Source organism: Cylas formicarius, unplaced genomic scaffold (genome assembly GCF_029955315.1).
Source record: "Cylas formicarius isolate icCylForm1 unplaced genomic scaffold, icCylForm1.1 PGA_scaffold_3__17_contigs__length_32017465, whole genome shotgun sequence".
In the NCBI taxonomy this organism is placed as follows: domain Eukaryota; kingdom Metazoa; phylum Arthropoda; class Insecta; order Coleoptera; family Brentidae; genus Cylas; species Cylas formicarius.
The window spans coordinates 26018502-26045813 of NW_026844326.1; the positions used below are offsets into that span (position 1 = coordinate 26018502).

The window sequence follows — 27312 nt, forward strand, 5'->3', positions numbered from 1 at the left end:
GTCGAAGCTCACAAGGATGTCGTTTTGTTCAATATTGATATCTTGAATCTTGCGCACGAAGTCGGTGGAGTCCTTGATGTAACTGGTGACGTGTCCTACGTGTGGTTGGAGCAGCGATGCCAGGTGTTTAGCCAAGTAATACGTTGGTGATCCGGGACATCTACTTTGTGCATCTTAGGTAGTCCATAGAGCCTTGGTGGAACAGTCTCCGTCCTCACAATGCGCTTCTTGATTTCTTCTGACAGTGATGATGACTTGACGAGCCGGTTGGTAAGACGTAGTCTAGCTTGCGTCGGATCCTTTTTCAGGGATTTGTAGCTTCCCGGGTCCAAGAGTTCCTCAATCTTCCTTTCGTAGTCCTCGGTCTTCAGAAGAACGGTTGCGTTTCCTTTGTCCGCTGGGAGTATGATGATACCCTCATCCGTGTTCAGGCTACGCAGTGCTAGTCCTTCACTTCTCATCAGGTTAGTCTTGGGTGGTTTTGCCTTCCTGAGGATGTTGGCTGTCTCGATTCGTATCTCTTCGGCATCTTGGTCCGGTAGGTTCTTGATGGCCGCTTCCGTGCTGGAGATGATCTCTTCAATCAGAATGTGACGGGGAGGGATTGCGAAGTTCCCTCCTTTGGTTAGCACTGTTATCTCGACCTCCGTGAGTACTCTGTCCGTCATATTGACCACGAGTCGCTCACTGTCTAGGCTGTATCTCGGAAGCAAGAGATTATTTGCACTCCGGGTGTCATATCTATGAGAATCTGAACCCCTCGGCAAACTATCGGTCTTGGAGTGTATCCCAAGAACACTTTGAAATATAAATATATATAGATCCGTCATTATTTTACGTTTAATAAACAATGGCTTACAGTGTACGTTAAAATTTGAATTTGAATCCAGAGTGTCATCCAAGGTAACGCCCAGAATCTTGCATCCCCTGCCACATGTCAACCTACTGCTACTAGACACTAATAAATTCTTCCTTTTAGCATTAAGTTATAGATTATTTGCTGAAAACCATGCTTTAGCCTTAGATAAAGTATATATTTCAATATTACTCGGGGCAGAGATGTTCCTATTTGAATTAATAAACGTTGTGTCGTCAGCAAACAGCACAATCTCAGTATCAGGCATCATCTGGGTCCTTCTCAATAGTCTCGGAGTCTCAGGAGCCCATTTTTTTAACGATTTGCAGGGGTTTTTCAAAAATTCAAAAATAGGCGTCCGAAATTTGAAGCTACTGATTTAAGGTTTGACAAAAACGTACTGCAGAACCCTGTTGAAACTATAGCGAAAACCATTGATCCTATCGAAATAATTTTTGAACCAGGAGACTAGTGAAATCCCGGGCTATAACCGTTTTTCAATATTATACCCGCGAAAAGTAGGGTCATTTGTTTTTTTATGCGTTTACGGTCCGACGACTACAATTTTTGTATTTAAAGTCTTCGTCTCTCGCCTTACAATAAGTTTCGATTTAACTGTTTTTTCGCTTAAATTTGGCACAATTCGTTGTTTGTTGACAATTAAATAGATAAGCGTATAACTGATCGCAGAGGTTTCAACGTTTATCTAATCTTAGTGTCAGAAACGATCTCGCCATACGCGATGTCGCTTTAGTCCGATCGGCAAATTTCAGCAGATTCGCCTGTACTCGGTAAGTTGTTTTCTTCTGTTATCTTCACATTATTTGGTCGAAGGCAATAAATATAAAATCCTAACACAACAACGTGAATCACATAACGTTAACTCGACATGTGATAGTATAAGATCCGAACGAAGGTCGACCTTCACTATTGTGTCAACCAAACAAAAATTTTATTTTTATTTATTTTAATCGTTTTATAGAATAGAATAAGTTTCTGAACTGTTCAAGAATATTTTTAGTTAAAATTGAAAAAATACATGTTTTATTTAAATTTCACCTACCGAACGAAACTACCTCCAGTGGAAAGCCACTATTCACAATATGGCATACCACAGCAGCTTACCTTCTTTTGGACACTATTACTTCGTAGCTGCAGTCATACAGAACATTTGATAATTACACTCTTTAGTCAATCAACCACGTAGTTACTTCTCGTCGTATAAAAGGATACAATCCTAGGATATAGAGCTGTAGAGCAGTGTTTTGACGTATATAAACTAAAAAAAAAAGATAAACGCTTTTGAATATATAAATGAATAATATATTCTTTAAAAAAACTATTAATGCAAATCTATTACAAAAATCAATAATTCTTTAATAAACAATATCTATAACATAGTACAATAAGTGATAATACAAATAACAGTAATAAATTATTCAAGATGAATATCGCCGGAAGTTGCATTATCATCCTCAAGTCAGAAGAACCGTCTTCATTTTCTTTTTCTGTCATCTCTAAAATATAATCTATTTGTAAAGGCGTCTGGTCTCCCTATAATTAATTATTTAATTAATCGCATAAAATACTAGTTGAGAAGAGTTGAAAATTGACTTTCAGGAATTCTCGATTCAGTTGAAATTTCTGACAAAATTTTCTGATGTAAATTAAAAAATATTAACAATATACTCACTTCAAAATCAAAATCCTCATTGTATTTTTTTTAAACAATTACTTTTTGTAACAATCAGAGTGATAACCTTCAAACTGAGTTTTGAGTTAACTCAACGTCATCATATTTAAATACTCATAATCGTCGAAATTACAATTCTAAAGAACAATATTTATAACATTTTTCATTAAAATCATTTACTAAGTGTATTTTTATACAAAAAAAACACTTTTTCTTCTTCATTTGCAATTTTAGAAGCAATAAACAACGTGTTTACAAACAGAATTTATATATTCAAAACACTGCTCTGTAGTAAATTAATTTATCCTGGTTTTTACTAAGCGTGAAGAACATGTGCGCACTCTCTCACAGGTCATTGCGTCTGTGCGCCCCAGCATTGTATCCTTTTCTACGAGGAGGGGTAAATACGTTCCGTCTCTTTCTGTCTTGAACTTTCGCTCGCTCAAAATTCTTTAATTTAAATGCCTTACTAGCATCTATGACCAATTTTTTTGAGGCATCCTTATACCACAGGATTTATGATTAAATTATTTTTAATTTAAGAATAGTCCCGATTGGGTCACAAAAGAGGGCAACTATTAACATCAACTTACCATTTGCTTGCAGCTACTAGGTAATAAGAAGCAAAAAAAAGTAAACTAGGGTGGTGTTGCATATGGTGTATAGTATATAGTTTCCACTAGAGTTAGCATCGTTTGCTACACACACCGGTAAAATTTAAAAAAAAAATGTATTTTTTTATTTTAATTTAAAATAATCTTGAACATTTCCGTTGAGGTTGATATCTCAAGTCATGTTCAGCAACTTATTCTATTTGATAAGATGTTATTTTTATTTGGTCGACACTATGGTGAAGGTTGATTTTAGTTCTGATCTTCTACTATGACTTGTCAAATTAAGGTTATGCGATTCATCTTGTTGTGTAAGGATTTTATATACAACTAGTATCTACGACCAAATTTTTTGAGGCTTCCTTATACTACAAGATTTAAGATTAAATTACTTTTATTTTAAGAATAGTCCCGATTGGGTGACGAAAGAGTGCAATTCTTAACATCAACTTACCTATTTGCTCGCAGCTACTAGGTAATAGGGACCAAAAAAAAGTAAACTAGGCTGGTGTTGCATACGGTGTATAGTATATAGTTTCCACTGGAGTTACTATCGTTTGGTAGACACACCGGTAAAATTTAAAAAAAAAATGTATTTTTTTATTTTAATTAAAAATAATCTTGAACATTTCCGTTGAGCTTGAGATATCAAGTCATGTTCAGAAACTGATTTTATTTGATAAGACGTTATTTTTATTTGGTTGACACTATGGTGAAGGTCGATCTTAATTCAGATCCTCTACTATGACTTGTCGAGTTAAGGTAATGCGATTCATCTTGTTGTGTAAGGATTTTATATACAGCTAGTATCTATGACCAAATTTTTTGAGGCATCCTTATACTACAAGATTTACGATGAAATTACGTTTATTTTAAGAATAGTTCCGATTGGGTGACAAAAGGGTGCAATTCTTAACATCAACTTACCTATTTGCTCGTAGCTACTAAGTAATGGGGACCAAAAAAAAGTAACCTAGTGTGATGTTGCATATGGGGTATAGTATATATTTTTTACTAAAGTTAGTTTCGTTTGGTAGACTCACCGGTAAAATTTAAAAAAATATATATATTTTATTTTAATTAAATAATTTAATTATCTTGAACATTTCCGTTGAAGTTCAGAAACTTATTTGATAAAATGTCATTTTCATCCGCTATGGTAAAACTCGTTCTTAGCTCCGATCTAGACTATCGCGTGGCGATTTTGCTTCTCCCTCTTTGGTTCATGTGACACGTTCGTTTCAGAAATGGGCGGGAACAACTCCAGAGAACGCAAGGGCTCGCTCGCGCTCTTCAACACGATAAACGAGAAAGAGTACCTGTTCATAGCAATGCAGGCGGACGTGGATAAAGCATTCGTCACCAGGGATCGTAAATCGATCGAAACTTTATTTGCGGAAATCACCGGTCACATCCTCGAACTTAAGCAGATCCGAAAATCAGACCTGAGCCCGTCCGATAGAGGTCGTATCGAAAAACTCGTCTACAGTTTCGAAATATCGTTGGCTAAGCTCAAGTCCGTCTACGGTTACCTCACCCTGCCGAAGAAAACCACCGCGAACTCAGTCTTCTACAACGAAACGGTCAACGATTTTAACAACGTCGACAGCGACGAGAACCATTTCAGACCAAGATCGTCTTTACCCAATTCGTTCGACTCTGCCTTGTCCGTGGCCCAGACCATATCGAGGGCTAATTCCCTCTATAACAGGCCACCTTTTCCCGATTCCAGCTTGCTCGATCTCGATCTTAGTCTGGGGTTTGCTCTGTCTACGATAGAAAGCGAATTCGAGTCGCTGAAGATGGTCGCGAGCGAACCGATAGACGACGTGACTCAATATTACCAACTGGATAAGACCGTTTTCTATCTCTGCGCCCAGCTGAACCAATTGCACTGTTCAGCCGAACCCAAACTGGAGACGAAAAAGTTGGAACTGCTCGCCGAGTTAAAGCGCTTCAGGGAGTTGTTGGATAGAAGAGCCGCCGAGCTGGAGGAGATGTTACGTATTGGTACCGACCTCAGAGCTCTGGAAATTCGATTCGACGGATGCTCGATCGCAGACTACCAGTCATTGCTCGACGAGGTTCTGAAACTCCAAGAAAAGCTGGACAACACGTCTTGGGAGGATAACTTGCAGCCGAAGAAACTGGCGGCTCTTGAGAACGTGGAAGGGCTCATCGCGAAGATATCCTACGCAGAATCGGAACAAGTGGTCGACGAGTCGTTCCAGCAGATATACGGCAACGTCGAGGCTTCCTACAAGGCCGGTGGCGGCGGCGCGAGCACCGATTTTACGTACGACATCATCAATAATCTCTCGGCTGTCAAGAGCGGGCCATCATATAGCAGAGCTACTATATATTCCAACGTAGCCATCGTCAGGGAAAACGAAGACGGTACTAGGTCGTACAACGGTGCGAATACCCCCAAGAAACCGCCGTTGCCGCTTCCGCGGAACTACGACGAGAAGGTGATCAACGATTTACCCAAGCACTGGAGGAGGTTGAACGAGATATTTGATAAAAAAGTAATGACGGCGGGGGACGCGTCCGAGGTGGATGAGATCCAGAGACACCTCGAGGTGGCCAAGAACTTGTTCATGAGGAAAATCGGCAAAGTGAACGAGAGGTGCCAAGAGGTTGTGGATTTGTAGGGTTTAGTACGAGATGCTGTGAAGATGTTAATATTAAACGAACTACCGGATGGTCGAGCTTTCTAAAAGCAATAAGAATAATCAATATATCGTTACATTTAAGTTTTTTGGATGCATTGTAAGTACAAAACTAGAAACCAGAAAAGTTAAGCTCTTTTCTTATATCATTCTCCGTATCTTTTTCTCACTTGTTTCAGCTGGCCAGCGAATGTATACACCCAATATGATGTTAACGTTATTTTCCATTTATTATTTTTTTAAATATAAAAATCAACCGATGGCACTATCATGACAGTCATCGTTTGAGATTTTTAATTCGATTTCTTTATCAAGAGTTATATCAGACACTTGAATTTCCGAGAACTGTATAGTTTTGTAAGATCTGCGACAGAGAGAGAGAGAGAGAGAGAGAGAGAGAGAGAGAGAGAGAGAGAGAGAGAGAGAGAGAGAGATAAAAATATTTTGGGGTTTATCGTTGCACAGGGTGGCAAGATTTTAATAAAAGGTTTGTATCTTGCATATATTCAATAACAAAAAATAAATATAAATAATAATAAGTGTAATAAAAAAGAAAACCGTAGAAAATATTTGCAAATTTCCTAGATTTCACAGAGGCAGTTCTTTTTTACATAGCCCACTGAGGTTACCATAAAATTTTAAAATAGCCGCTGTTATTCCGTACTGAATCCTCCTTTTTCCTCTTTTTTTATCAAGGATTCATTGATTATTAGTTCCCTGCACCATTTTTTTAAATAAGAATACTATTGAAAAATTGTAAATTTGGGAAATTCGTAAATTGGAAATCTTAAAAATAAGTAAGAACAAACAACAATGTTATGAGGACTTTTAGATAGTGCATACTTTCTGGAGTAACATTGATAGATATGTAGTAAATTTAATGAACTTGTTAATTTTTGTTTCTATTATACTCGCTTCTTAAACGTGCTGATATTAAGTTGAGTTATTACTTCTTAAAAGTGTTAATAAATCAAGAGATGCATTTAGTTTTGCTAATAGTTTTGTTTGGATTATTTCGTTTTTATTTCTGGAATAGCCTCTAACGATAAATTCGGTATTGTGTTACTTGAAAGTAGAAATAAAGAACTCTTTTTATTTAACTCATGTCAAAAAATATATATATTCTAAAATTACATTATCCAGTTTTTTCTGCTGTTAAATACGGAACCGTTCGAATCAGATATGGCAGCTTACGCTCTCATATTTTGTACAATACGCAAAAATTTGTCAAAATTTCAAATTCCAGCTTGAGAGAGACAGAGACGTATGTTGCATAGAAAGTTTCACAATTATATTCAAAATAGGCAGGGCATTTCATTGGAAAAAATTAAGTTGGAATCTAGTTCATGTAGATTTGGCAACGCCGCGACGTCCCAAAATAATTTTAACATAAAGATCATCACTTCCTATGGGCGAATTATTAAATGCTTATATTTTTCTATTCTTCCTGATAGGTCATTCAGTTTAGGGAAGCCTGTTTAAAAGCGGTAAAAAACTTATTGGCGGCCAATCAGCGGCCATGATGGTTGCTAAATGCCGCAAGGTCATTGGTTAAAAACGAGATTTTAAATCTTGCTCATGCCCATGTTGAATAGACCTTCTCCAATATGTTTTCGTAATTGCTTCCTGTAATATCAGCATAGATAATCTCCAGTACCTATATGGTGGAGGTGTTCTGTGGTCAAAATCATAATTATATATTATTGAGAAATTTGGCAACATAGAATTTGTTTCGTTTCTATTTTCGATTTCAAAAACACAAATTTTATTTTTAGAGACATTTTTGGGGAATATAAATTGTAAAATCTCCCTGGGGAATAAATTCCTATCGATGTCGGGGGGTTTTTGAATATGCACAATTCAGAAATGCTAACAACAATGTTGTCAGATTTACCACTTTTACGTCACATGTCACATATTTGTTTTTTAAATGGAATTCCCATTTTTTTGTTGCAATAAATTTCGCATGTCGAATTTAGTAAGGTCTCAAAATTTCAAAATTCGGGTTTAATTAATTCCAGACCTGCGGTAACACCGCTTTTTCATTAAAAACGAACTGGACGCTTAAAATCTTCAAAATTAATAAAGGTGAGGCGATAGAATTCAAAACCTAGGGTTTTTTGAACAGGCCGAATTAAAAAATTCCAGCGCCGGTGTTGGGCACTGTTAACAAAAATAAATTCTTAACTTCTCATAATTTTGAAGATTTTTGAGTTAGCAGAAAGCTAAATGCCTTGAAACTGAATTCAAAGTTTTGAATTTTTGGCTATGAATATATAAAAACGTATTTAAAATTTAACTTAAAAAAATGTATGCCTGAGACTATATCGATTGTTTTGCCCATAATTAATATTGCACAAATACAAACAAAAAATATAACCAACCCCGTCTAACAGCCCAGTGCAGTAACATTAAAAATAAAAGCAAAAATGCCAACGGCAATGTTGTCAGATTTACTATTTTTACGTTATATGTAATACTTTTTTATTTCAAATGGAATGCCCTATTTATTTTTGTTCATGTCGAAAATAGCAAGGTCTCAAAATTTTATTTTATTTATAATTTTATTTGAATAATGGAAAGCTAAATATCTTCAAAACTACCAAAGGTGGAGCGACAAATTCAAAACCTGGAGATCAACCACTGTAAACAAGAGAATGTTAATCCTGCAAGTTCAGAAACCCCGGGTACCCCCCGTATACTAATTCCCGTTTTTACTACCGCTACCAAACGTACGTTTGTTAATAAGCGCGAATTAAAAAAACAAGGAACTACGTTTTTATTTAGCCGTGTCGGCGGAACCGTCGAGTTTAGAATTTCCTAGGTGAAGCAAAAGCTGACGCGGTATTTGGCGCGGCCGACGCTATCTAATCGCAGAACAAACAACGATAAAACACGTTCGATACCCGCGTCACTATCCATTAGCAACGTTCGTCACACGAAAGGCACGCGAAAAAAAGAAATGGACTACCTGCAGAAAAAGTTCAAGAAATCGCAAGACTCCGCGGGAGTGGTTAGCGAGAAGGAGTACAAGTATGCGAGTCTGCAGGCGGTATTGAAGGAAACGGTGAAAGAGGGCAGTCGAAGACAGTTGAAAGAGCTGGTGGAGGAAGTCAATAGTCACCTGACGGACTTGCGAGGCTTGTCGGACGAGAAGGATCTCAGAATAAGAGAGAGGACGCAATATCTGATCGACAAGTACGAAGAGTGTTTGGTTAAACTGTTGAATGGCGAAGTGAAACAAGCACAAGGTGAGAGAGCGAGATATATCGTTTGTGTGTTGATAACAACGCAGATGCGATGGTGCTGATTGATTTTCTCTAAAGATTTTTTTATGGTTGCTTCTATGTCGGCGAAAACGTCTCATTGTTTTCAAAACATTAAATTAGATAAATTAAATTAGTTAGCTCATTATCACCGGATGCTTTAATACACCCATGACTGTTTTATTGAAAAATTTTAAATACGGAAGTTGCTTCTCCATTTGTTTAGCTCCGCCCCCTTCAAACAATATATAAGCAGGTACAGAGTAAAAAATTTTAAATGGAGCACCCTGTATATGCTTTCTGAGGACGAAATGTTTTTGGGATCAACTTGCAATGTCGATTAATACTAATAACGCCTTAAGCAAAAAATGCAAACACAGAATAATATAATAATAATAAATTTTAAACCGAGAAACAAAGAAAAATACCATGAAGAAAAAAAACAAAAATACAAAGAGTTAAAATGCAAAAATATATATGTACACACATAAATGTAAAAAAAAGCGGAATATTAAAACATAATTATAACTTTTTATGGGATCATATTAGGGAGAAGAGAGAAATAACTTCATAATAAATGAAATTATTGAAAAAAAAACGCTTGAAAACTGAAACTGGCATTTGCTCATTTTATTGCCCAACTTAAATATAACCCAATATAAAATAATAACAATGCTCTTAAACAAAAAACATAAACGCGGAATAATTATTCTGAAACTAACATTTGAAAGGAACGATAACATAAATTAATTGTAAACGATACAATACCGAAGTAAAATGGTACAAAAATATATAAATGTTAACATTTAAAAAATTCACAAGAACAATAAAAAATAAGAACATACTCAGAATCCTGAAACCGAACTTTCCACTCTTTTGTATGCGTATGTATGCTAGTTCAAGTTTAATATTTTTTTTCCTATATGTTATTAATAATAATGCCTTTAACGAAAAAAACAAAACAGCTAGTCCAATCTAATAACCCAAAAGAATAGAAAAATGAAAAAAACTGAAATCAAAAAAGAATAAAAGAAAAATAAAAAAATACAACAGGTGAAAGGGTGCAAGGGTACAGAAATTGATTATGTAAACAATAAAACAATTAATATATAAAAACGTAATTATAATTTAACGTAAAATTACTTTTATGCCAGAGACGATATCGTTTTTTTTGCCCAAAATTAATACAAAAAATGTGAACAACCCTCGTAATCCAGTAAGATTAAAAAAAAAATATGGTCATGTTTAAACCAAAAAACAAAAAAAAAACTATAAGAAGACCCAAAAAAATGACAGTAGGATAATAATAAACAAGAAAACACATTCAATTTTTAAATAAACTTCCACATGCTACTGTAATACTATTTACACAACATCCTGTGGGCTTCTCCAAAGCTTGGTTTCAGTTAAGCTCTACAGATGCAGCGAAACGTCAACAAGTTCGATTTATAAACACACACTAACCAACACAGGAGGAACCCCAAAGAGTTGCAAATAGTAAGAAAACGCATTATTCAAAAATATAACATGACAGAGACAATAACCTCAAAATAACTTTGAAACTGGTTGTTGTAGAACTAGTTCATTGCCAATAACAAAACCAAATTGTTCCAGTGGACAACGAGGTGAAGCCGGAACCCAAGATTGCTTTCAACGAAGTCGAGCAGAAACTCAAACTCATGCGCCAAAAACGCCTCAACAGGCTCAGCACCTTCGTAAACGAACAAACGAAACTTTCGGAGCAGAGAAGCGAGCTAGCCAGGATCGAAGATAGGCAGGAAATCAAATCCACTAGGGAAAGCAAAGAACATACCTGCGACATTGATCGAGACGACAAAATAGCCTTCCGCAGATCAGAACCAGATCAGAACAGCAATTTCGCAAGAAACAGTGCCGGCAAAGTGGCCGAGATCAGAAGTAGTTTCGGGAAGGCGGCCGGACCTACCGAAAAAATAGTCATGCCCAGAGCGCAAAGCAGAACACCTGGTGAGCTTTAATTTTAAGCGAAATAACTTCGGAAAGCTTCCGGAGCACTTTACAATTTATTACCCCCTTCGTTTAAATTTATATCTCAGCACTTAGAGGGCGAAAATAGTCCCCTTCTCCCGTAATTTACAGCCGGCAAGTTTTAAAAGGGGGGTATTTTAAAATGCAAATACACTCGTCCTTTACAATCGATGTTGTTTCAGCACCGATTAAAGAACTCCCCAAGATCCAATTCAAACTTCCCCAGAACCAAACTAAGGGCTTGGATTCTCCCCGAACTCCCACTCAGATGAGGAAACTATTCAACAGTTTCAGCAGCTGCGTCACTGACCAAAAGCCGGTCACTTCGCCCGAAGATCCTCGCGACGCGTTTCTCCAAGAAATCAAACAGCTCCAACTAAGAAGGCCTAACGTCCAACATTCAGAAGACGCTGATAGTTTCGTACAGGAGCACAGGAAATCGCCGAGGCAACCAATAGCGGTTTGCCCGCCCAGAATTCCTTCAAAACCGACTAGCAAAGTCGACCCCATGACTAAATCGGTTGAAGAACCCAAAGCTGATAGCGAGAACGCGAACGCCTTGAAGAGGGTGTCTTCTGGTCCAGGTTCCCTTTCGATACCTGATCCGGACCCGTTAGATTTCACGATAATGTCGGTGAGAAGATCCAACCTCGGCGAATCCTTCGGAAGCACGGACAGAAGTTCATTCTCGACCTTCAGGTCCAGCAAAGACTCGTTTAAAGGGTTGCCCGAAGAAAAAATCCTCGACACTCCCGCATATGTCGAGGTCCAATCGGCAGCAGACGACAGCGAAATAGAAAAATCTGTAGCAGATTTGCTGAAACACGCCAGCATCATTCGTTCCCTACTTGGAAACAAGCACGGGGAAGATATCCAGAAAATCGGCAGTTATCGCGAGCTTCTCGATAATCTCAACAGGCAATTGCGGGATGTCACGCGAAAGATCGAGAGTCAACTAGGTGCCAGTGTGGAGTTGGACGGAATCAATTCGCTGCGTGACGAAGTTTTCCATCTGCAGAAATCAATTAACAGTTTCAAAGGTCTGAGGAGGGATCTAGAGTACCTGGTACTGGCTAGCAGTTTGTCGAAAATTAAGATGGAGTTGAACGATATGCCGTCGCGCTCTGAGGAAGCGGAACTGAGGAGAGTTGGGGTTCTGGAGAGGGTGACTGCTGCCGAGGCCAAGTTGGAGGACAGAGTCGATAGCAACGAGAGGACGTTGATGTTGATTCTGAAGACCCAAGTGTCGATGTTGGGGGACAAGTACATAGGGAACCGGTAGGAGTCAAAGTGAGTAAGCGGTTGTAGCAGTGGAGCATGCCAGGTGTGTGAGGATAGAAACAGGGCAAAATCAATTGAGTGGACGACGTAAGAGTAAGGAAACGGAGAGATTGTGTGTACGTACTGTGTTGTAAGAATGTTAAATTAAAGTTTGAATTATTAACAAATAGCACTAGGCTATAGGGAACAGGTTTTTTTTTTCAAATATAGTGGTTAGGATGACCACACTCGGTGGGGCATAGGGAGTTGAGTTGATACATTCAGTTTTTGGAAAGTTTAGGAAACTCCCACAAGCTGCTGTAATACTATTTACAAATCTCCCGGATTCCTTCTGACCTTGTGACCTTAACAGTTTCAGTTATGCACTGAACGTCAGCAAATTTGGAGGACTATATCGCGAATAAAAACGCGCCTATATTTCATCGGTTTTGAATTAACTGAGGTGCCCTCTACAGCACAACAAAAATGTTGATATACAACACGGTTCGTGAACTTTCCACCAGAAGGTGACCCTGTTTTATACAAATATTCTAACTCGATGTATACAGGGTGTTTTCTATTTGGATCTCAATAATGAATGGGGCGAGTTTGGCATTCATTTTAAATGTCTGAACTTTTGACATACAATGGCATACTACTGACTGTCTATGAATAAATAATGTTTTGGTTAATTACAGCGGCACTGCATTGGTTAAACGGAGAACTTTTTTTGTGAAAAATAAAATATCTATCTAAAATAAAACATATAGTTTTTAGCTATCAACTTAGTATCCTTCAGAAAAAAATATATTAGGAGACTGTTCTTTTTCGTTTTACAGTTTTAATGAACGGGATAAATAGCAAAAGATTTTCATTCAAATTTATTTGTTTATGTTTACGTACTTCGAAATCGTACTTCTATATTTTGAAGTATTTTAACAAAACAGATAAGACAATTACTTTCATTCAATTCTCTGAATGCATATTAATGATATTGTTATGACCATGCAGAAAAGAGGTTTTCATTTTTTAAGCGAGAGCCGCACATTGGATTAAAAAAAATCAAGAAATGAAATTCCTTTAGACATGATTGGTGTCGAATTTCATTAAAATGTCTATTACAGATATTAAAAAAATATATTTTATTTTTGAAAACTTTACCACATATGTTCATATAAAGTTTTTTTTTTTTTAAATAGGCCACTTGTATTATTGACATTTAATTAGAAATCACAAGGTATACAACCAGCGATACGTTCCGCCTCGCGTTATTGGCAACATCACCGAATTTCAGGGCGATACAAAGTATTAAATATATGTTTTAGTATTGCGTACAGAGATTTCAGCGTTGCTGTTAAGAAAATCCACGTTATTCTGGCTCCCAAAAATCATAAAATAAGTTTTGGGTCATTTTTATTAAGTTTAAAGTTGTGCTTTTTAGGAAGATCACTTAGTATTTGTAAGTCCTCATTAATAAATTTAGCCTCCAAGAAATCTTCCTTATCAAATGAACAAAAAAACGAGTTTCGTTAACTAATGCCCGTATTACAGTGTATCGAAGTCACTTAAAAATGAGACCGCATAAACGAGATAGAGTAAGGGTCCTAAGATGAAACTTTGTGGAATTTCAGATCTAATATGTAACGTACCAGATCAGATAAATTATTATCACACTGCAAAAGACTGAAACCTGCCGTCAAAAAAAAAGGTAAGCAAGAAGGTAAGCTGGATTATCAAAACAATAATATATAATAAGAATTGTGTTGATCTAATCAAATTTTTAAAAATTCTTTTGAAACCTCCATTAAATTTTTCGTATAATTTAGTTATCAATGAAATATGTATACATTTGGTTATATAAAAATATTCAAATATTTGAAATAAAGCGCAAAGATCGTTAACCATTTTATGAATTTTCATGCAATTGAATTTTAAGTAAAGTAAAGTAAATTCTATCAAAAACAAAGCTTCTGAAAATGACATAATATTTACACACACTACACAAAGGGAAGACAGTCGTAGCTATCGATCTCCCAGATTATATTTCAAAAACTAACAATTTTCTTAAACCAGAACTTTTCCAATGTATCAAAGACGATCCTATCGAGTTATATCAAAGACAAGTCAAGGAAGTAACTAACTCCACACTATTTAGTGACAAAGACAATTATTTATTAACAATTACCGGAATTATATTCTTTAGTTAAATTACATAAACAAGATTAGAGCAGTCGTGTCTTATGTAACGGCTCCAGCAGTTAAACTCCCAACAAACTTAGTAAATATTTTAAAGTCCCACACGGATTTTAAACCAAAATTTCATTTAATCAACAAAATTAAAGATATCAAAATCCATTCTAACACAACACTATTGTCTTTTGATGTACAAAACTTATTTCCCAGTATTCTAATTATGGATGTGATAGATCTAGTAGATTTCACCCTCACTCAAAATTTATTAGATTGCTTAATAGTATCTTTAGACCAAAATTATTTTGAATTTAATGGACAGATTTACATCTCTAAGGATTATGGGAAACCCACTTAGTCCTTTGTTAGCCGAGATTTTTATGGATAATTAGAACATCCTTTTCTATGGTGATATAGATAAGTGGATGATGTCTTTGCTTGCTTTGTTGGAACGGACAGACAATTGAATTCTTTTTTAAATTATATTGGCTCATTACATAATCGTATAAAATTCACTATCGAAATTGAACAGGATAAATTAATTTTTTAAAGTTAACTGTTACGAAAACGCAAAACAAATTAGACTTTTCCATTTACCATAAACCTTCACACACGGACACAGTGACATACCAGTTCAAATCACCCCTATACACACAAAATGGCTGCATTTCACTCTTTTATACACAGACTTCTTAATACGCCATTCTCAACAGAAGATTACAACAAAGAACTTAATATCATTAAACAAACTGCACTGAACAATGGCTATAATCCGTCCACTATCGATAAAATTATAAATAAAAAACAAATCCAGACAACAGTAAACTCTATTTATCGGAAACCTAATATAGAACACGAACAATTTAGAACAATTACATACAAACTAACCCAGTGAAAAAGTTTCAAAACATAACATAACATAACAACATCATATGAAAATTTTTAAAAAACAATAAAACGAAGTGTCCAAAATCTCAAAAATCAGGTGTCTACAGGTTGAAATGCGGATCATATCCTAAAATTTATATTGAACAAATAGGTAGATCCTTCAAAAAACGCATTAACGAACATAAAAGAGCGTTTAAAAACAATTGTCTGGAATCTAATTATGCTACACACTTAAACACAGAAAAACAAATTTTTCACAATTTTATATAGAGCCACAAAAAGCAGAAAATTAAATTTATTGGAAGTCATGGAGATTAACAAAACGAGACAGTCAAATGTATTGCTTAACTATCAACTAGATTTAAATTGAATTGAAATGTTCTTCTATTGATTAGTGCACAGATGGAGAATTTAAGCATCAAGGAGGAGGGAGATTTTATCCACGCCCGCTGCTTTCATTGAAATATTAATTAAAATATCATGTCCTTGAGAAACTGTTGCCAGAGGTTTCAACAAAAAAAAAATCAAATGAGGATAGAGAGAACATTCTACTGTTGCTGCAGTCTGTAAACATCTCATAAAAATGAAGAAAAAGTCGGAGTCGGTAATAAAACTATTTTTATTTAAGCAAATATTTTTTCAAAAAAAAAATCGCATTTTTTTTCTGGGAGCTTTTTTGTTTCTTATATTTTGTTTGAAATGGGTGGTAACCAATTTTGTATTGTAATTTGTCAACGAGAACAAAACGGAAGATACATATATACCATGCAAAGAATATGAGAAACGAAGAAAAGCAACAAAATAAGTTCAATTTAATAGACAAGAACGACTGGAAAAAGCACTACAAACAATTACTAACGGAAAAGAGACCACAATTCAAGGAGATTCAAATTAAAAATCAAGAAATCGACGAGATAACAATAAACGAAATTCGAAAAGCTTTACAAGATTCAAAAAATGGAAAAGTATCAGGACCTTAGAACATTCCTATTGAACTAGTGAAAAATGGACCAGTGATCCTACGCGATAAGAAAAACTGCAATAAATATCATGGCATTAGTGGAACTAGCGCAATGGGGAGATTATATGGCAGAATAATAAAAAATTGAATCAAAAAAAATATTATAGAGATAGAAGAATAGAACGGATTTCGTGCAGGTCCCTCCTGTATTGATAACACCTTTGTTATGCAACAAATACTAGAAAAATGTAAAGCCAGAAACCTAGCCACTCACGATGCAGACTATATGCTAAGAAAATTGGAAGACGAATATATAAAATGCGGTTTAAATATGAATATCGACAAAAACGGAATTCCTACCGGTTGGCAGCAAAAATGAAGACCCCGAACTGCATATAAATACAGTAAAAAAATGTAAACCGTATAATTATCTAGAACGCATAACTTCAGAAGACAGAACAACAAAAGAAGACATAAAAAACAGACTGCAACAAGGAAAAAAAGCTACAAGAATTTTAAATTCATTGCTTTGGTCAGAAAAAATTAGGTTAAATACACAACTACCAATCTACAAAGTTATAGTGGAGCCCATTCTAACGTATGGATGTGAGTGCTGGCAATTGACGGACAGACAGGAAAAACAAATTGATGCTATTGAATTGGCTACCTGAGAAGATCCTGCTGGATATTTAGAACACAACATATACGAAGTGAAAACATACCACGAAGAACAGGGCCAGTATACACGACTGCAGCGAGAATACAGACAACACAATTACTATGGTACGGACATGTGATGAGAATGGAGCAGGACTGGTGGCCGCAAAAAGCACTACTGTGCCAACCGCTAAATAGAAGAAGAAGAGGAAGACCCTGGAAGGAAGGTATAGAACAGACAATGAAAGACAGAACTATCCAGGAAGACGAGTATATGGATAGAAAAGTTTGGCGTACGAAATGCGGGATGTGGCAAAAAACGCTGTAGGACTTTTTCAAAGAACCTTCCACTTCCAAGACTTTTTACAAAACTTCTGGATTCCTCCTGCGTCGGTTTTTGCTGAGTCGACGTTTCGCCAATCATCCTGTTGGCTTCTTCAGAGCTTGACTAAAATTAGCTCGTATTTTAAGTATATAAACAGGTGCAGAGTAAAATACGAGCCAGTTTCAGTCAAGCTGCGAAGAAGCCAATAGGATGATTAGCGAAACGTCAGCAATTTCCACTAAGCAAAAACCGAAAATTTTTGTGGCAAACTGCCTTTATTATTGGGCGAAAACAATTTTTACGCAGGCCAGAAATTCCCTATACCTAAAATAAAGAAAAAAAATGTTTATTTCGTTGTAGACCGTAAAAACGAACTTTCGGTTTTTGCGAAAACTTTTTCAGAAAGCAAAGCACAATCGCGACGCCCAGAGCATTATTTGTTTGCCGGCGTTTGAGGTTTTAAGTCGGAAGTAAGTCGGATTTGTCGTGACACGCGTGTTTGAGATATGTATATAAATATATGTAAATTTTTCGTAACTGAAACTTCCAATATTAAAGTCAAGCGTAAAATAGAGTGAACCATTTTTTCTAAACTGTCCGAGTTTAAACATGTAGTTCTAAAAACAGAAATCTCCAAACTCTAATCTCCGGTTTGTTTTCAATTTTCCAGCAGTACCCATGGGTTGCATATTTTCATTCTGGACTGAGTCGACAGATAATACCCCATCCGAGAGCCCGGTGACGGAACAATGTCTGGTGGTGGTTTACAACAATCCAGGTCCGTCTACCAGCAACGCCGTCTGGGATGACACCCCATCCCCTTCTCAAAAAAAGGTCAGTTTTATCGAGGACGACAAAGCAGAGGAGACGATCGCCAAAGACGACGACGACGACGACGAGCAGTCCAAGGGAGGGGGAGAAGCGGAAGAGGAGCCTAAACCGGATGACAAGAGGTCAAGTATCATTTACCCCTATGATGACAGTGATGACGATGAAGATTTAAAGAAGAACGACGAAATCCCGTAGGAAGCCGAGGCGGCGAGGATTATTTAGGGGTGCTGTTCCGATGAGCCCAAATATGTTCTCTGTTTCTTTTTAATGTGTGTATTGCCGTTTTCTCTCCTTTAATGGAGACGTTTTTTTGAAACGTTGACTTTTCGTGTTTGGCTGTGATTCGAAATTCGAACGCGTAACTTTTTTTAATAATGACTGTACCAATAAAGTATCGATTTCATTTACAAGTATTTTGAACATCCAAAGTTTCCTGAAAAATTACGAGACGTTTGCTGGGTAAGTAAAAAATGTTTTTTTTGAGGTTATTATTGTTCCAGGGTGTTTTTTGGTCTGATTTGTTTTGTCCTGTCCTCTATCATTTTTTATGCAGTGCATTTTTTATGTTTTCTCTGACTAAAACTTAATGATTTATCAATTTTAATTTTAATTCTTCTTGCACCTGTTGACGAAAGTTCCGTTATACAATTATATACGACGGGACTTATGTTTATTTGTTTAAAGGATTATTTTAAGCATTGACGACGCTAAAGGGTATTACCTATACTAACCTATCATATATTTAACACGAGTTAAACTGGAATTAGAATTGATAAAGGTCAAAATTTAATGAAAGTAGTAATGTTAAAAAAAACACCGCTACACACTTCACACAGATTTCACATTGCCACGTGAATTTTATCCTATTTTATTCATTTTTATTGTTGTTTTTCACTTAAGGTGTTTTTGCCTAAAATGTGCGCCACTGAGTGTTTTACGGATTGACAACCTGGAAATATTCTTTTACTATTTCTAATTAAATAAAATAAAAGAAATTCTGCGAAAACATCTTTCCAAAAGTATACTTTTCTATAAAAACAATATGTGCATGGCTATCTTAATCCAATGAAAAAAAAAGAATACATTTCTGAAAATTTTATTGCGTATCTTTTGTTCTAACTTTTAAAAGTTATTAAAAATATAAATACTTTGATTTTCGAGTCTTCTCTAGGGAATGTCGATTCTAACAATAAGATAAGGCAAAATCATTTACGTAATTAGCATATTTTAAAATTCAAAAATAATTAATATATTGAAAATTGGTAGAGGAGAGTAGCCAGCAAAATAAATCTGAAGGAAGCAATGAATCGTCCATAAATCATCAAATATTCAAAAAAAAACCTCGTTTTAAAAATATAAAGATTAAATATCATATTATGTTTATTTGGGTACAATAAGATGACACGAAATTACTAACAGAAATTACCATGACATTAAATATATATACAAATTATCAATAATTTCTTAAGTTAATACATTTTTACAAAAATTGAATTCTAGTTCACTCTCATCGCCATTAAGGTTAATTACAATGTTATTTTGTATGCAAATGTAAGAATCTTCAATTTTTACTGCTGTACATATCCTTTATAGAGGATATTGACGTTTTTCTCAGTGGGCAGGTTTCTTTTACAGCTTTTTGATTGGTTTTCATTATTAGGTTTACCCGGTATAGTCCGACACAGAATAAACTGTCATGACTGCGATTAAGATTAATTAATTAATGTTTAATTAATGCTTTTCTCTCTTGGCATTTTTGGGCCAATAAATCCAAACAGGTCCAGAATAGTAGTAAGAAAATTGAAACATAAAATCTGTGCTATCACTATCATACAAAGATATAATTAATGTAATATAAATGTAAAAGAAATGTAAATAATTTAATGTAAAGTAGATGAATAACTCATTCTCTCCACTGCTCTGTAATATTAATTCACACTGAGTTTTAATTACATCAATTACATGGACGGACGTTTTTGGGTTTATATTATTCCGTCTAACTTTGTTAATTCGACCCATATCATTCAAATCGCAGTGATTTTTTTTTAGATATTTTTATTACCCCGTTCTAACTGTTAGTCTTTTAATTAAAACTTCTAAGATTTTAAAACTAGACTTTTTAGATTTTTTTAATGTAAATATAAAAACCCCAAAGGATTTTACTACAGGCTCAAAGCTTCAAGAACGTGACACAATACTGACATATATTGCAGTTCTAAAATCATATAAACTTTTTGCAGTATTTCATCAACTCCATGTTTGTAAACAGTACTCAGATGATGTACTTTTAACATGGAACTCGAGTCATATAAATTCAAAATTCGTTAAATTTTAAAGACGGAAGTTATTGATCCCGGATTTAGTGCTAACTAAAAATATTAACCAAAAAAAGTGCCATTTTTTTATTTTGATAATAAAAATAAGAATTGATAACGTAATTAGTTTAAATTATTTATAGATATATTTTAGAAATGGACATGACACTGTACTGACATTTAGCTGATATATTGTGGGTTCTCTTTGAATGTTAAATTATATTACGTAAAAAATATGATGAAGCACGTTCATGATCATCTATTTAATACAAATATGTTTCCATTAGATTACTAATTTAATCACAAATAATAACAATACAAGACATAAAAAATCACAGTTATATGTCATACGATTTGGTTCTTAAAACTTTAAAAATTAATTTTTCGGTATAAGTATTTTCACGATAAAGTGCTGTCGTTACCAGCATTATATATATTAATAGAAATATTTAGAAGACGAGAATTTTGTACCCAATTTTCAAAAAGTTCGCTTGCCATGTCCTGGCGATAATCTAATGAGCAGTGTTTAATGTATTTTGCTGAAAGTAACAAAGCGGTTCTCGCTCAATTTTCCTTCGAGACATAGTGTAAAATGGATATTATTTTTCTTCTAGATGCAGGTACACCGTGTGCCAAATAAAACGACCCACTATACGATTTGGAAACCCATAGGAGATACCAAAAACTAACAAAAAAATATTATGTTGTTAATACAGGAAGTACCAAAAGTGTCCACCCCCCGTTCCCAAACTCATTTTTGATATTGGAACACCCTGTAAATTTTGATATTTTTTGAATCCTTTGTTACAGTAAGGTACACTTACTTAAGAAATTCCTATTCAAATTTTGCATAATTTAGGCATAAATTGAGGTTATGTGTTTTTTTTATATTTTGATTGCGCCGTATAAAATTATATTGTAACGCTACTGATACAGGAATTGCAACGAAAATTTAACCACAGACTAAGGAGACGATGCACTACTTGATGCAGCTTTAAATTCAACAAGAATTTATTCAGGTGTTATCTTAAAAATCAAATATCTCAGTAAGTAAGAAAAATTTAAATATAAGATAAGTTAGAAACTTAATCGAATTCTCCAAAACCGCAAGGCCTATTTGGGACACCCTGTATAACCTGAGGCGCATCTATCAAACTGATTAAGTAATGGATCATCTCCTTAGTCTGTGGTTAAATTTTCGTTGCAATACCTGGATCAGTAGCGTCGCAACACAATTTTATACGGGGCAATTAAAATATGAAATAAAAACACATAACCTCAATTTCTGCCGAAACTATGCAAAATTGGAATATGAATTGCTTAAGAATGTAACCTTTATTTTCACCAAAAATGTCGAAATATATAGGGTGTTCCTTTTTATTTTACCTTCACATTAACATAACGAATAATCATTGTAACGCTACTGATGCTGGATTTTAAAATTTCTATGGTGTCGACACTACTAAATCAATAACATCTCCTTTTGCTCATAAAGCTTAAGTAAAGGACCTTCCCTTAATCATAGGGCAGGCAAGTCAAGACCATTTATCATGTGATGGACTTTAACGATATTATTTATTTATTTATATATTTTCGCAGATGAATAGAAAATGTTTAAAGGGAGTCCAATAAACCGTTTCCTAAAGAACATTGAAAAAGACAAACTATCGTAGTGGTGCACAAATCCATTTCACGGTGACAGGGTGTCGCCTTTACTGTTTTTTTTTCAAACAAATGGTTCATCATTTATTACACAACAGCGCCTCTAATTAATAATAGTAATATTATTTTTTACACACAATGGTTTTCTACGTATAGTGTCGAATATTTTCAAATCTACAATTACGCGAAAAAAATACTCCAGCGCCGATAATAATATTCCAATTAATATTTTCCTTCGCGCAGATTCAGATTAACGCTTAAAACCAGCGCAAATAATAATTAATTCTGAGCAACTTTATCAATAAACGGTTATCAACGTTTGATTTTTGTTTGTTAAGGCTCAACGAACGATTCCTGTCGGGCAATCCGAACCCTCTTCTCTTTGCAATCCGGTAAGCGTTTGAATCGCATAATTATTCGCGTTCGTTCGATTTTCATCGACCGCAAAATTAGCAAAATTTACGATTCTTTATCAGTTCCGCCGCCTCGGACTCAGTCAACATCGTAACATTTATGGCCTTTTATGGTTCCGCGCGGTAATCTCGAGATATTAGGTCAGCTAATATCGGGAAATGCGAAAAAATTCAAAACGCGGCGACTGATCTTTAAGTGCCCGAAGCCTAGACCTACAAATTTCGACTTCCCCGTCGCTAACCAATCGCGAACGGCGACAGCCACGAGGAATTTTGGAAGTAGATGGATGCTACTATCGACGGGTGAAGGTTTTTTCAACTACGCCCGGTATATCGTATTTGCTTAGCGTCGGGAGCTGCGGCTAGAAAAAATTGGATATTTTTTTTTTAATAAAAAGGTAGCCGCTTTGGTGCTCCTACTAACGGTTGGAAATTATTGTAGTCGATCTTGTCGCGTGCGTTTCAGATATTTCGTTGTGCGTGTTTATCGCGGATGTGCGAGCGAAGGTCGCCATCTTAGCTGCATCTTATTTTTTGACGAGTAAGTTAGTTAGAATTTATACCTATTTTGCGGGATTTTTGCAAAATACGGCAGGCGCTCGACGGTGCGGACCCAAAAAATTTGAATTTCCTACGAAACCCCACTACTCAGCTAAAAAAGTAAAACAAAAGAGTCAGAAATATTAGTTTGCGTTTACTTGCATTCAAACGTAACATTATACTTATAAGCCCTCGTACACACGCGATGATGACATTAAATTTTGCCCCTTTTTATTAAATCCAAAATATTAAAAAATGTATTATACTAGGTTTAATTGTAGTAAAGACTTGGGGATGAGAAGTCTTAATTTAAAACGGTCAAGAGAACATTCTCGAAATTATTTTTTAGTTTCTAGAATGGTCGCCATGGCAGGTCGTGGCATTTTATATCCCGTTTTTTTTTTTTGAGAAAAGATAGCTAAAATGGACACGACTATAAAGCTGTGATAAATTCAATTCTTTTTAAAAGAAAGTGGTGGGGGGAGGTGAGCATTTTCGGTAAAAAATGTCAATAACTTCAAAATGGCCGAACCCGCCTTGTCAAACTTGGAGGGAGCATATTGATTTATGCTGCTTATATCGCCAATAGAGGGCGTTTTTCGACATCAATATAAATAAAAATTATTTTCTCCAAAATATTAAATGCAACGATATCACTTTTATCGGAACAGAAAATAGCCGGTAGTGAAAACCGCATTTCGATATCGTTTTCTTAACCTACAATATCATTAAAACTAATAAACACTCGAAATATGTCGCATCTTTGGGATCATTTTCAGTCTACCTGCGGTTAATTTTCGTTCTTTTGGTAAAATAAATGTACTCTTAAAATACACAACTATAATTAAAATGTTAATAATAATTAACAGTCATTCAGTATCATGGAGTTTCGTCTAAAATCGTAAAGAAAACAAAAAGCGAAAATTGTAATGGTGGTGCAATATCGATCATCCTTACATCGTAGATATTTATACTGTATTTTGGATGGCATTTTTTGTAAAAAATGCTATTGGTAATTCCTACTTATAAAGCATCGATGCAAATACAGAACATAAAATTATGGTCATATGATGAAATCAACATTGCAACTTTTGGAGAAAATAGTATTTTTATGGAAAGTTACAATGGTTCGTGGAGAAATATTGTTGAAACAAGCAAGACAAAGTCGGTATATGTATTTTTTAACTTGTTTCTAAAAATCCACATTACGAACAAAATAGTTTTTAGTTTTCCAACAGGATAATGCTCCGTATCATTGCAGGGAAGAAACAAAAGTTTTTTTAAGCACACTTTATGTATTGGGATTTTTTTATGGGACACACTTAAAGAAACAATGTATCAATGACCTGAAACGAAAGCTGAAGCAATTAATAATAATGATGCTCTTCGACTAGCATTCAATTAAGACATTTGTTTAGCTGAAATAAGTAATAGCTCAAACATCATACTTTAACAATATCGTAATACTATCTCTTCACTGTTGTAGTATGTTTGTTCGTTGATTGGTTTGTATTATATATTATTTTTAACTTGTGTTTAATTCAATATAAGTATTTTTGATATTCAAATCAATTAGGTTGTTTCCAAACTCCATTAATTTCCCACTTTTCCCCACTTTTTTCACAGGATGCAGTACAAATCATTGTTATTTGTCTGAAACGGTTGAATTTAGGTTTAGTTTAAATAAAAATCGTATTTTTGTCATGAATCACCGCGTACAAGCCTCCTGAAAACGAGGTAATCCTTTTATTTTATTCTGTCCTCGTTCCAGGTGTGTTCCGGAGCACGATGGGCGGCAGGCATTCATGCTGCAAACCCAGAGGTTGCTTGAAGATCGAACAAGATCCGGACGCTTCTTTCTGGACTGACAACACCCAAAAACGCATCACCTTCACCCTGCCGTCGATCGTCATCACCGACGAAAAAAACCGGGACCATATCTTGTACGAACCGAAGGTGACCATCCAAAGCGAGCTTCGGAGCGCGCCCACCTCCCCCTTCGACGTCAAGTCCCGAAGGAGACGTCGCCTGTCCTCGCTACCCCCGGAGCAGGCTGCTCTGTACCGCCGGAGAGAAGAAACCATCGAAACCGTTTCAGTAGGGTCGGTAGTAGTTGAGGGTACCCTACCTATTCCCAAGGAGGCAGAGAGGGGAGAGGCGGTACCTTCTTGCTCTACCACAGATAAGCAAGAGGGAAACACCGACGAAGATGGGTTAGAATTGCGGACTGACTTACACGGTGCCAGTTAACGGCACTAGACTCGCAGTTACAGACTGAAACTAGGATGCTTGTGATATAGGGAGTGAGGTTATGGCATCGAAGCGCACGCGAGGCATGACGTTGCTTTAATTCTTTTCTGTCGCAGCGAAAGAATTATAAACATCTCATGTGGCTCCGATGCGTTTGTATGTAGTTGTACGTTGACCAAGGCCGAAACGCCTGGTATATTTATTGTAATAATGAGACGCGGGACGAATGTTTCTAAACCAGAAAATTGTATTTACCGGCATGATCCGAGCAACAATTTTAAAAATTTCTATCGTAAATATTTTTTTTTTCATTTTATGGATATTAACACCATGACAACAAGAAAGTTATAACAAACCGAAAATGGTTAGCAAATAGCAAAGTTTGCGACCTCCTCTCGCAATAAGTAAATTCGGATTTAAAATTTAAAACATATTTACGATCAAAATTTTCTTTTTGTCGGTGGTTGTAATTATACAGTATTGTTCGAGTCCAAAGTATTGTTAGTGTTATCTCTGTTCGACTTTGTATAGTAATGTACGTATCTGGTAAACGCTGTGATATATTTTATTTACAATTATTTTAATTTAACGTTGCTTTTAGAATAAACGAACCTCAGACCACCTATTAATATATAAGAAAGTGAAAATATAGTATGAATTTCTATAACTCCTTGGGAAATCTAAGAAGGCCATTTCACATATTACACCGACTTTACCAAACCAGGCTCTGTTGCCACATGATACTCCACATAAAAAAATTATATTTTTTTTATCATTGCGTTTTTTTTTAATTTAGCTAAGAGAGGGTACTCTAATTCAATCTCACCCAGAAAGCGCGAATTTATAATAGTAATACTTTCGTAAACAAAAAAAAATCCGCCATATTTGTAGCGCGATATATCCTTAATAGTTTAGTGTTGACCCAACGTTTATATAACAAACTACCCTTTATTTTAAGTAAATCTTTCGCATTTATCTTTTAAACACCCTCTGTGTTCCATTATGTCAACAGTTACTAAGTTTCGATGATGTCTTAATAAAATAGATTTTATTCAAGTATTACTCACAGACAAATTACGAAAAAGGACCGAATTTTATAAGTATTGCTATTTTACTTTACACTTTTTTTGAATTTGCCTTATTTGTCTGTAATTTAAAATTCAAACATTAACCGCGTTAAACTAGATGACTGAGAAAAATTCTTTCTTTTACATTTTAATTTTCGAACTGACGATTTTCAGTGATAAATAATAATCAAACACGAATTTTTATTTCTACATGTTGCGGAAAAACGAGCCAAAGACCACGATGCAGTTAATCAAAATTTGGAAATACATTTTGAACTTGCATGCTTCGAAACTCATTTCTTCTGTATTTTTTAAAACGGGACGGGAATGCAATCGAAAATGCAAAAGTAAATAATTTTCATTGGCGTCAAGCCGTGTCTAATTTTAACGGTGGATGGCGCTCGAATTTATGGAGAAGGCGCAGCGTTGAGAACGACCAAAAAAAAAATTATACCCGCACCTAACGGCTGATAAGATAGCGATAAAGCACAGAGACGCTTACAGAAGGACGTGAAACTTGGGGGAACTGATCAATAAATAACAGGGAATCAAACAGTTTCCTTATGATTTATAAGTGTTTTCGAACGTCTGGAAAGGTGATAGATATATAATTCGGTTTTATTGGAAACTGAAAAAAATCGCATTCGGATTATACGAGAACGTTATGGATATATTACCTGCCGTTTTAGTATCATTGGCAAAGCCGTACCCGAGAAATTGTCTGTCGGATATTTTTAAATCATCGAAAGGTTGTTGTCTCCTTTCGAAACACCTACGGTCATTTTCGTCGTAAACAGCTCGGCCGCTGCCAAAATCCTCGCGAAACTAACCAAGTTTAGTCTAAGAGG

General features: G+C 35.4%; 3 protein-coding genes across 4 annotated transcripts in view; 2 read left to right on the top strand and 1 right to left on the bottom strand.

Annotated features, from left to right (window-relative positions):
* The window catches only part of LOC132700093 (uncharacterized), a 168563-nt gene that overhangs the window by 47040 nt on the left and 94211 nt on the right, over window positions 1–27312 (bottom strand). The window lies entirely within an intron of this gene.
* Window positions 1579–7225, top strand: LOC132699160 (uncharacterized). The gene is made up of 2 exons (XM_060665707.1): window positions 1579–1647; window positions 4406–7225. The coding sequence occupies exon 2, from the start codon at window positions 4408–4410 to the stop codon at window positions 5812–5814; it is 1407 nt and encodes a 468-aa protein (XP_060521690.1). The 5' UTR covers window positions 1579–1647; window positions 4406–4407; the 3' UTR covers window positions 5815–7225.
* On the top strand, window positions 8019–26115 carry LOC132699426 (uncharacterized). 2 transcript variants are annotated; one of them, XM_060666123.1, is made up of 6 exons: window positions 8019–9083; window positions 10713–11084; window positions 11288–12395; window positions 13997–14073; window positions 18057–18676; window positions 24919–26115. In XM_060666123.1, exons 1-3 carry the CDS (start codon window positions 8795–8797, stop codon window positions 12385–12387), a joined length of 1761 nt encoding a protein of 586 aa, XP_060522106.1. In that variant the 5' UTR covers window positions 8019–8794; the 3' UTR covers window positions 12388–12395; window positions 13997–14073; window positions 18057–18676; window positions 24919–26115. The 2 variants fall into 2 exon arrangements, with proteins under 2 accessions (XP_060522106.1, XP_060522107.1); XM_060666124.1 differs by lacking the exon at window positions 13997–14073.

Bases quoted from the DNA above. Each gene is read 5' to 3' on its own strand.
- LOC132699160 (XM_060665707.1), top strand. From the start codon at position 4,408: ATGGGCGGGAACAACTCCAGAGAACGCAAGGGCTCGCTCGCGCTCTTC.
- LOC132699426 (XM_060666123.1), top strand. From the start codon at position 8,795: ATGGACTACCTGCAGAAAAAGTTCAAGAAATCGCAAGACTCCGCGGGA. The intron at 9,084-10,712 runs GTGAGAGAGCGA...AAATTGTTCCAG, and splicing joins CGAAGTGAAACAAGCACAAG to TGGACAACGAGGTGAAGCCG. The intron at 11,085-11,287 runs GTGAGCTTTAAT...ATGTTGTTTCAG, and splicing joins AGCGCAAAGCAGAACACCTG to CACCGATTAAAGAACTCCCC.